General features: G+C 40.9%; 2 protein-coding genes across 3 annotated transcripts in view; one reads left to right on the top strand and one right to left on the bottom strand.

Moving 5' to 3' along the window:
• The window catches only part of LOC104750448, a 7,557-nt gene extending 2,785 nt beyond the window's left edge, over positions 1-4,772 (top strand). The window contains exon 2 of one of the 2 annotated variants that reach the window (XR_002036082.1): positions 667-1,584. Coding sequence is in view for 1 of the 2 variants with exons in the window: in XM_010472239.1 (XP_010470541.1) it covers positions 3,920-4,162 (243 nt within the window). In the remaining variant the exon portion in view is untranslated. Of the gene's footprint in view, positions 1-666; positions 1,585-3,919 lie in introns of those variants that run through there. The other variant, XM_010472239.1, reaches the window with a different exon arrangement.
• LOC109129720 (RNA-directed DNA polymerase homolog) lies at positions 10,456-10,869 on the bottom strand (the record flags this gene model as incomplete). The annotated part of the gene is made up of 1 exon (XM_019238597.1): positions 10,456-10,869. A coding segment is annotated over one exon (414 nt), but the record flags the coding sequence as incomplete, so codon positions are not given.

Below are 10,869 nucleotides of genomic sequence, written 5' to 3'. Positions count from 1 at the left end.
CGATACAACAACAAATAGCCATGTCTTTCTTGCTGAAATTTAATTTCAGGCAAGTGTACGTTTAAAACTAAAGTATTAAATATTGTAGGATCATGTAAGCTCACTTGAAAATTTGGTGCACAATTAAATATATAGCTCCGTTGCATAAGTTTGACTGTACTGCTCCTAATAAGGAGTCTTCAAATTTTAAAAGTGTTTTATCTCTTAATAACATTAGTATTGGGGAATCAATTCCTGTTCTAGATAAAGGTTTAATTGCTATTTGTATTAGACCAAAATGAATATAATTAAAGTTTTTTCTTTTATAGTTTTCTAAAGACATAGAAGAAAGTAGTTTAATTTCTTCAAATTCATTTTGTAATGATAAAGTTTGTTCATGCTCTTTGATTGAATATGCAGTTCTAAAATCAAAAGTTCCTATTTGATATATATTTTGTGGATTAACATGCGGTAGTTGATCTTTTGATATTTCTTGATTAAAGGTTGTAATTTTTGACATAATTTCTCTTGAATTAATTGTTTTTTGAGATGTAGAAGATGATGCATGCTTAGACTTAAACAACTTCCTAACCTTAGATGTCATGTTTAAATTATTCTTAATCTAATGCTAAAAATACAAACTAACCGATCTTATCGATGACGAATGACGCATGGGCTTACCAACAGACTCACTGCCTTCTGGTCTTACAGCCTGGAACACCTATGCTATCAACGCTCTTGACAAGGTGCTGGTAGGTTGGTTTTTAACATTAGGCTTAAGGATAGATTAAACAAGTATCTTTTGGCTTGGATGGTTTAAGAAAAACATATATCATACTATAGGCAAAATCTTTTGGTTCTGATACCATACGGAATCAGACAAAACCCAGGATAAAATATATTGAATATATTTTAGATTGTTGCATAACTATAAATATATTTTAGTAGATAAAAATCCTGTTGTATATCTAGAACAAGAATCTTTTACTGATGCTGATAATTATCGTTTCTCCGGTATTAACCAGTAACATTTATATAGCTGCATCAAAAGCAAACACTGAATGAGAAAAAATAGATTCTATTCTCAAAATTTAACTGCTTATTTATGTGTAAGACCCGTAGTAAGCAGAAGGTGAGTAAAGAGGTACTTGAGACTAAAGTTTTGGAAGATGAGCAAGATCCACAACTTCCAATGACTAATGCTACTTATGGTAAGCTTCTTGGTCCCTTAGATCGCTAGAGGATAGAGTTCTCGAATGGAGCCCACATAGACGGTCTGGGACTTGCGACCGGAAGTCATATTTTAAATGCTTTGTTTGGTCAAGGAGATTTGTCCTGGTATTCCACGAGCTGTCAATGACTGGCGCTCCAATCTCAATGATGGAGCTGGCTTCAGAGCTTTTGAGCTGTGGTGCAACAGTTTCTGCAGTAGTTCTCAGCAGGAGAGGTGGATTGATGCAAGAGCTCAATAGGAGAAGAATCAAAGTGGTTGATCACTGCTATAGCTCTTTTAAAACATTTTTAAATATGCTACCTTGTTAAGATTGACGCAAATATAGACAAGGGTGTTAAAGTGTTGTCTAAATACTCCAAATTCATCCCAAACTCTTACAATTAGTCAAATTCATTGGAACGTCACACATTCTGACTCTAGAAAAAGTAACAACGCTGTTTACTGATTAGAATCAATGTTTTCTCGGTTTTAGTCTGTTTCGGGACAAAGTGGGTAAAAGTGGTGTCTAAACACTCCAAATTCAACCCGAACTCTTGTAACTAGTCAAATACAGTTGATTGTTACATATTTTGACCCTAGAAAGAGTAACATATCTGTTTACTGCTTTGAATCAATGTTTTATCTCGGTTTTAGCCTGTTTTGAGATAAAACGGGTTTAAGTGTTGTCTAAACACTCCAAATTCATCCCGAACTCTTACAATTAGTCATATGCATTGTATTGTCACATATTCTGACCCAGGAAACAGTAACAAAACTGTTTAGTGCTTCAAATCAATGTTTTCTCGGTTTTAGCCTGTTTCGGGACAAAATGGGTAAAAGTGGTGTCTAAACACTCCAAATTCAACCCGAACTCTTATGATTAGTCAAATACATTGGGTTGTTACATATTTTGATCCTAGAAAGAGTAACATAGCAGTTTACTGCTTCGAATCAATTTTTTCTTTCGGTTTTAGCTTGTTTTCTCGGTTTAAGCCTGTTTTTGGGATAAAACGGGTTTAAGTGTTGTCTAAACACTCCAAATTGGAGAGCAGACTATCAACGCTCCAATTTGGAGCTTCCATAGGAAGTAGAGGAAGAACATATCCATAGTATTGCTCTCTAATAATAAAGAAGATCCAAGAACACTGGAGGGTTATCAACGCTCTCTCCATCTTCGGTTATCGGCAAATCAGGAATAACTTGGGGTTCAATCTCCTCGCCAAAGACATGGCATAAAACCAAATCAGTATCCGCTACGGTTTTTGCTGTGGGAGGCTAATCTCATCTATGAACCAATCATATTTTGGAGCTTCTTCTTCATCATAAGATAAACAAGAATCATCAGATCCTTCTTCAATCTCAACGAGACCAAAGTTTAACTGATAATACCAGATTCAATGAGGTTAAAAAGAACCAGATAGTTCTTTCTTGCAGCATCACTAAATGTTCATATGATTTCGTATACAGATCTCTTCTAGCTTCTTAATCGTAGGCATCACATAAAGTCTCAAAACACTTCACTTGATTTGAATCAGGCACTGCTAGTAGGTTCACATTTTATTTACCATAAGAAAGAAGTGCAAGGAAATACACCATATATTCTCAACAACTAACAATGAGTTGTTGGGTTTTGGTTGGAACCAATGCTTAAGTTACAGTGTATGCTTCATGTTTTTGTATGAACGCCAAATAAAATCTTGGCCTATAATCTAAAGGACTCTCAATTACCAAGTATAATTTTCAGACAACATCATTGCAAAATAAAACTGACTTGCATTAACCAAGTAATTAAATAAGTAAAGAAGACTCACCAGGATTAAGATGGAGGATGATCCTAATGCTTTACAACATGATTCACTGAGAGAGACTCACCCTGACTGCAACATGATCCTAATGCTTGCTGCATCAATGGCTGCAAGCAAGTCTTCATATTTAGTCCCTCTCACTTCCTTTATTACTTTGTTGTCCTTCAAGATCTAGAGGTCCTTTATTACTTTATTACAGCAGAATGGCGCGGGATGGTCCCATTTTTCCCTTAAAGCAGTGGTCCCTCTCTCCCCTTCACGTTTATAGACTCTCTGAAAAAGCCATTAAAAAGTTGTCAGCTTCTCCGCAAACGACATAGATCCTCCGCCATTCTACTGTCGGAACAAGATAGCAGCAGCAGCAAGAGCGTGTTCTTGAATCACAGCATCTTCGAACTTGTTGTCTCTCCTAAAAGAAGAAGACCTGACCCGGTTACTATTATTGATACCTGACCTGGAACCGGTAGAAGATTGTCTCCACCTAATCTCCTTAGCGGTTCCCATCCAATTTCCTCAATCTAACCAAAACCAATTCAACAGTTTCGTTCATCAACCAAAATTGGATAATTGTTGAAAAAGAAGAAGGAAACAAGCCTCCGTGTAAACAAAGACGATTTGGCTAATTCCTCATATCATGCACGTCCTCCGATAAATTCCTCAGATAAATTGTTGCCAGAAGAAGCATTCATCTTCATCATCTACTCAACTCATATCACCTCCAAGCTCTGAAAGAATCTTCTGCAATTTTTGGAGTTCGTTCGTGTTTTTCGAGTGTTACGATTTGGGCCTAATAGCCCCAATATATAAGATAATCTTATTAAGGGACCAATTCTTTTTCCTTCCTTCGTCTATTATTAATAGCTTATTCGGATTACGTATATACTTATCCTTGTACCCAAACATGGATTTTTTTACAAGGCAGTGCACTTTACAAATCGATGAGCTTGAAGCTTGGATCTATCCACCTCAGGAGATAGACAAAATGAAGCAAACTGTGAAGATAATTCAGGGAAATCTCGACGAAGTTGAGACTCAAGTTAAGTGTTTGAAGAGTTCCACAGATGGGTTTACGGGTGCTTGCGCAAAACTGCGAAACTCGTTCAAACACATGGAAACTGAATTGGACAAAAGGTCTGAAGTTGAACTAAACCGGAAGGGAGATTGAATTACGGTTGAACCGGTACGGTTAAGAGGACATTAAGATAAACCCATATTATGTGAAGCTCCGGGAGAGAAGTTGATCGCCGACGCACGGGAGGAGAGATGGCACCACAAGGCTTCGTGGAGAGTTAATGGCCGCTCCTCCTACCTTGTCACGGATCTTTGACTCTCTTGAGATCCATTTTTGTTCCTATGTGTTCCTCTCTGTTTCCTCAATGATCCTATGTCTCTCTCTCAGAGCTTCGAGATATTTGGTCTCTATGTTTGAGGCGAATATATGATTTTAGACTTGAAAATCTGTTCATGAATCTAGAATCCATTGTAAGAGATAAACCCATAAAATTAAAATTGATTTTCGTCTTTGTCGGCGATTTTAGAACATAAAAGGATATCTTGATTTTTTTTCGGTTTGGTATTAAATCTGACAATTGAAATATTTACATGGTGGCATTTTTTGTTAGGTGTATTAATGGTTATAATTTGATTGACTATTAATTTTAAACGAAGTGTTAACATATGCTTGAATTTAAAATCTGATGTGTTAATGTGTCTGCATTTATAGGATTTTAACAATAGTTTTTGTATTTGTTTCGAGTCTTTTGTTAAGTCTAAGTGTACTTTTAGAGTCTTTTTAGTCTTATGTGAGTCTTTACAGGTTATAAGTGACTTTGGAAGGAATCTGAGCACTTTGGAGATAAAAATATGCATTTGGAGCTAGATTGGTTGAAGACTGATCGGGCTAGCAAGCAGATGGAGTGAGAGCAGAAAAACTTTCTGGATCGGCTGATCCACATTCGGATCGACCGATCCCGAGCCCGACGCAACTTTTCCTTTTATGTTTTAAACTGACTTTTAGGGTTTTATTTTAGTATTTAAGCATGAGGTTCGACCTCTAGAAAGACAACTTTTATTCTACGCAGCCTTTGAGCACTTGTAAACTTTGGGAGAAGATCTCTAATCCTTCTTGACACCTTGGAGAAGATTTCTAAACCCTATTTTCTATTCTTTTGCAATTCAATTATGCTTTCTTCATCTTTGATTTGTTGTTTCTGTTTCTCTATGGCTGAGTAGTTTATCTATTGGGTTTTGGGTTTCAAAGGGGTTTATAATTCTCTAATGATGGTGTTTTAGATTTTGGGTTGATCTCTTTTGTTCTTCATCTATAGTTGTTCTTAAAGCCTAAACTAGATTAGCTACCTAGTTTATGATCATAGGTTTGATTCATCGTGGCACCAAAAGTATTGTTGAGTTGCTGGAAAATAACTTAGGTAAGCAAGGTGGACCTTAGCCAACGAACGTTGAAGTTGAGGCACCTTTTGAACAGATCAAACTTGAACTTTTATTGCTTGCTTGGTTTGCTAGATCCAAACGACGATTTAGGGTTTAGTGAATTCATTGCATAGATAGTTAACGCTGCGAAAGTAGGTTAGCTTTACAACCGTGATTTGAGTTCTAGAACGGAGTCTAATGCATTCCCATCTAACCACCTTAGTCCGAGATTATATTCCCCATAGATTCCCTGTGCCCAATATTTTCTTTTTGATTTAGAAAAAAATTATTTACTTTCCGTTTGTTTAATTATTACTTGCTTCACAAACTTCCTCTTTTGTCTTAGCTATATTGATCATCATAGTTTCATAGTGCAATTGTTTGGACTCTGTGGATTCGATCATGAAGTGTTACAACGATACCACTAGATCGTGGTGGAGTACACATTGGGTTTAATTGACCTTTTGATCATGTGTCAAGCTCTGGATAGAAACAAAGTACTTTTATGGTATTGATGATTACAGATTGATGAAAAGTTGATGCCTTATGGGTAGACAAGAAGAACAAAAAGGTCTCAAAGCAAAAAGGTCTCAAGGTCTGCAAATATAATTACAGATGCATATAAATCGTTTGTCAACAGTCATGTAACACTGTGAAACGACCTGACCCGTTTTTTTTTTTTAATAATAAATGATAATAATATAAATAACTATGACTAGTGATCCCATACCCACTAGCTACCTAACCACAATCACAAACAACAGCAGAATAACAATACCAATTAAATAACCAACAGAACCAATAATCCAATATTAATCCATAATAGAATAACCAACAACTAATCCTAACCATTTCAATGTCAAACAACAGGAAACCAAGGAACCAACAACCTAATAAGTTCTAAAGACCCAACTCTAGCAACCTAGCAATGCCAGACAACATCCAATCGAGTCCCTAGAACATCTTCATCTTCATTGCCTTGATTCCACGATCACACTTTGCCTTTACCTACACCATAAACACAAATTGAGATGCATGAGTATTTGATAAATACTCAGTGAGGCAATCCTCCCATCTACTGGGCTATACACACAAGCAATAAGATCTCTCATGCCACAAACAACAACAATAAAACAAACCAGGAACATGAACAAGTGACCCGACACGATCCGGTTACTGTCAGAATGGTGTCGACCGATACCAGAAGGTGTCGATCGACACTGGACATCTGGTGTCGACCAACACCACTTGGGTGTCGACCGACACCTGCTCGACATCCCCAAAACCCTAACAATGTCGACCGACACCTCCACATGGTGTCAACCGACACTCGCTAAGTTCCCGAGTCGTCCTCGCTGTCGAGCAGTGATTTCCTTCGAACAGAACCTCCGAATCTTGCTTCCAAACTTCTTCTCTTCGTCCCACACAATCCCAGGAACGAATCCAAGCCTTAGGAGCTACGAAAAACTCACAAAACACCAAAACAAACAACCAAACAACCCACAATATCACATAAACAGAGATCTTAGCTTAGATAAGCCATGGTCATGCACTCACCTTAGCCAACATTGAGATCTAAGCCCAAAAGATGAAGCTACCACCACAGAAACCTTCCACCACGTTCCTAACCTTGGATCTTCACTCTCACAGCAAGATCTCTCCAAAAACGCCTTCAAAACTCACAAACTCTCACAAGAACTCTTAGAAATTGTTTTCTCCTCTTTCTCTCTCAAAAACAACAAACGGCGACCAAGACAACAATAAAACACGACCTAGGTCGTTTTCCCACTTAAATATCTCGGTTCAATGGTTTTTCCTAAACCAAACCGGTCCAAATCATTAATTAAATCAATCTGGTCGAACCAGAAATAAGTGGTGTCGACCGACACCACATGAGTGTCGATCGACACCCACCTCCAAAACGCAGAGTTTTGGTTCGCGGGCGTTACAATTATCCCCCACCAAAATAAATTCGTCCTCGAATCTCGAACAAAACCCAGTCAAGGACTCATGTGCTACCGACTCCACGGCCCGCACTCCTCCGACTGATATACGAAAGGTCAACTCTAGGTGATAGACTCACGCTCCAGACGTTATTTTCTCTCGACTTTTGGACTTTCCTTGCCTCATAGGCCTAAACCTTGAGTTTTTATTGGCTCTTCATCAGAACTAAGTCTGCATGCCATAATGTTGGCTCCTCATCGGCCCTAAACCCGCATGCCATAATGTATAAGGAGAAATCCAATATTCGTCTCTCTGGTCGTCACCCTACAGCGCGCCTTCGAATTGTCATCCGAAGTCGATATACCAACCACACTCCCAAGCCACAAAGTCTTGGAATATGGCGGTACTAGGAGAACCGAAGTCCCCCCAAGAGTCGCGAGCAAACAATTCTGAACGCGTCTGAGCTTATTCCTAACCAGGTTCCCTTCCCGTGGCTCGCGTAAGACAACACAATGTCCTACCAACCACATATCCCCTCACTGGAATACCCCATGACCACACAAGGATCATCTCACTGCCCCACGGGCCGCCACAAAGGCGAAACAAATGTCCTAAACAGGACCGCCTCAAAGGCCAAACAAATGTCCTAAATAGGACCGCCACAAAGGCCAAACAAATTTCCTAACAGGACCACCACCAAGGCCACACAATGGCTAAACAGTCCGCCACAAAGGCCAAACAACAGTTAAACAGCCCGCCACGAAGGCCACACAACGGCTAAACAGCCCTCCACAAAGGCCACACAAGCCATCTCCTAGGCTATCCGCCACCAAAAATGGACAAATTCTAACTCACATAAAACTTTCCATTTTTTAGCACTTACCACATCTCGAAACTTTCCACTTATAGAAACTTCTAATTCAGGAAACTTTCCTCCAAAACACTGCCTTGCGGAAATTTTGTACCCCAAAAACCACCTCATCTTGTTACTAAGTCGCACAACCAACCACCTCAAGCGACCGAGTAACAAGAGAGATGAGCTGAAATACTTCATTCACGCTCCAGCCACGGACTACAGATGGGGCCAGGCTAGGCAAGCTTAAGTCGTGGCTTGCTTCTCATACCACTTCTTAAACCTTGCCTTAATCCTCGCCTAAGGCTCCCAAGTCTGCTCCTCCTCACCATCACAGTCCCACAGGACTCTCATCAAAGGAATCTTCTTCTTTCGAAGTTCCTTGATCCTCCTCTCGAGAACCCTCACTGGTCTCGCCTCCAAGGTCATGTTGGGCTGAAGATCCTCAGGGATCTTAGCCAACAACTGGTCATCCTCACGGAGACACTTCCGCAACATAGACACATGGAAAACGTTATGGAATGCACGCATAACCTCAGGTAACTCCAGCCTATATGCCACTGGTCCAACTCGCTCAATCACTCTGAACGGACCTATATACCTTGGACTCAACTTAGTCTCACTCAGTGACCTGTTCGGACCCCGCAACATGGCCATCTTGAGGTACACTCTATCTCCAACCTAAAACTCAAGATCTCTCCTCCTCCTATCGGCATAACTTCTCTGCCGATCCTGAGCTTCCTTCATGTTCAGCTTGAGAACCCGAATCTTCTCCGAGGTCTCCTGAATAAAATCTGCCCCGTACATGCTCCTCTCTCCCACCTGAGCCCAGCATAACGGTGTACGACACGACCTCCCATACAAAGCCTCATAAGGAGTCATGCTAATACTCGCCTGGTAACTGTTGTTATAAGAAACTCTACCAAGCTCAAGTGATCTGCCCAATGGCCACCCCAATCCAACACACACTTCCTCAGCAAATCCTCCAACGTCTGGATCGTCCTCTCTGACTGCCCATCTGTCTGGGGATGATAAGCTGTACTCATATGCACCTTGATGCCCATCTCTGCATGAAATGCCTTCCAGAACACCGAAGTGAACTTGGAATCCCTATCAGACACTATGCTCGCTGGCACCCCATGAAACCTGCCTATCTCCTTCACATACTTCTTAGCCAACACTACTGCTCCATCAGTCTTCTTAATGGACAGACATTGTGCCTACTTAGTCAACCGGTCCACAATGACCCAAATAGCATCAAACGTCCTGGCCACTGGCAAACCCACCACAAAGTCCATAGTAATCATATTCCACTTCCACTCTGGAATGGGAAGACTCTTCAGTAATCCACCTGGTACCTGATGATCAGCCTTTACTAGCTGACACACTTCGCACCTCGCAACCCAAATAGCCATGTCCTTCTTCATCCCGACCCAGTTATAGTACCTCTTGAGATCACGGTACATCTTAGTCGCTCCTGGATAAATAGAGAACATGCTCTCATGATCCTCTCTCAGAATCTCCTGCCTCAACTCCTCATCCTTGGGCACATAGATCCGCCCATGCACCAGAATAGTACCATTAGCCGAAACTTGATACTCCGAGTCAACATCCTTTGAGGCATTCACCAGCCCCAAATCCGACTCCTGAGCCAACCGCCTCTGCCTTAAGTTCAGCTCGGGCTGAGTGAATATATACTTCAGGCTCTTATGATATGTAAACACATGTACTTTTGCACCATAAAGATAAGATCTCCAAATCTTCAGGGCAAAAACTACAACACCCATCTCCAAGTCATGAGTAGGATAGTTGTCCTCAGGCTTCCACAACTGCCGCGAAGCATAGGCAATCACCTTCCCATGCTACATCAACACACATCCCAAACCCACTCTAGATGCATCTGTATAAACCACATAGGGTTCTCCCTGCTCAGGCAAGGCCAACACCGGAGCAGTAGTCAACATCTCCTTCAGGCTTGCAAAGCCCTCCTCACACTCCTGTGACCAAACAAAAGGAACATCCTTCCCTGTCAACTTAGTCATAGGTCGTGCTCTGCTCGCAAACCCCTGCACAAATCTCCTGTAATACCCTGCCAACCCGAGAAAACTCCTGATATCTGTGGTATTCTGCGGTCTAGGCCAATCCCTGATAGCCTGAATCTTCTCCGGATCTATAGAAACCCCATCTGTAGACACAATGTGACCCAGAAAACCCATCTCACGCTGCCAGAAACTACACTTGCTCAACTTAGCAAAAAACTTCTGCTCCCGCAGCTTCTCCAGAACTGCCCTCAAATGCACTGCATGCTTTTCAGGACTCTTAGAATAAACCAGGACATCATCGATGAAAATGATGACAAACACGTCCAGAAACTCCTGGAACACGCTGTTCATCAATCTCATAAACGCAGCTGGTGCGTTAGTCAACCCAAACGGCATCACCACAAACTCATAATGCCCGTACCTTGTCCTGAAAGCAGTCTTCCTCACATCCGCCTTATCTATAGGGATCTGATGATAACCCGACACCAGATCTATCTTGGAGAACCAAGTAGCACCTCTCAACTGATCCAACAACTCATCGATCCTCGGAAGAGGGTACTTCTTCTTCACAGTGACCCGGTTGAGACCTCTGTAATCAATACA

This window comes from Camelina sativa, chromosome 16, assembly GCF_000633955.1.
Source record: "Camelina sativa cultivar DH55 chromosome 16, Cs, whole genome shotgun sequence".
NCBI classification, from domain to species: domain Eukaryota; kingdom Viridiplantae; phylum Streptophyta; class Magnoliopsida; order Brassicales; family Brassicaceae; genus Camelina; species Camelina sativa.
The sequence above is the reverse complement of the archived record's forward strand: the minus strand, read 5'-3'. Positions and strand labels throughout refer to the sequence as shown.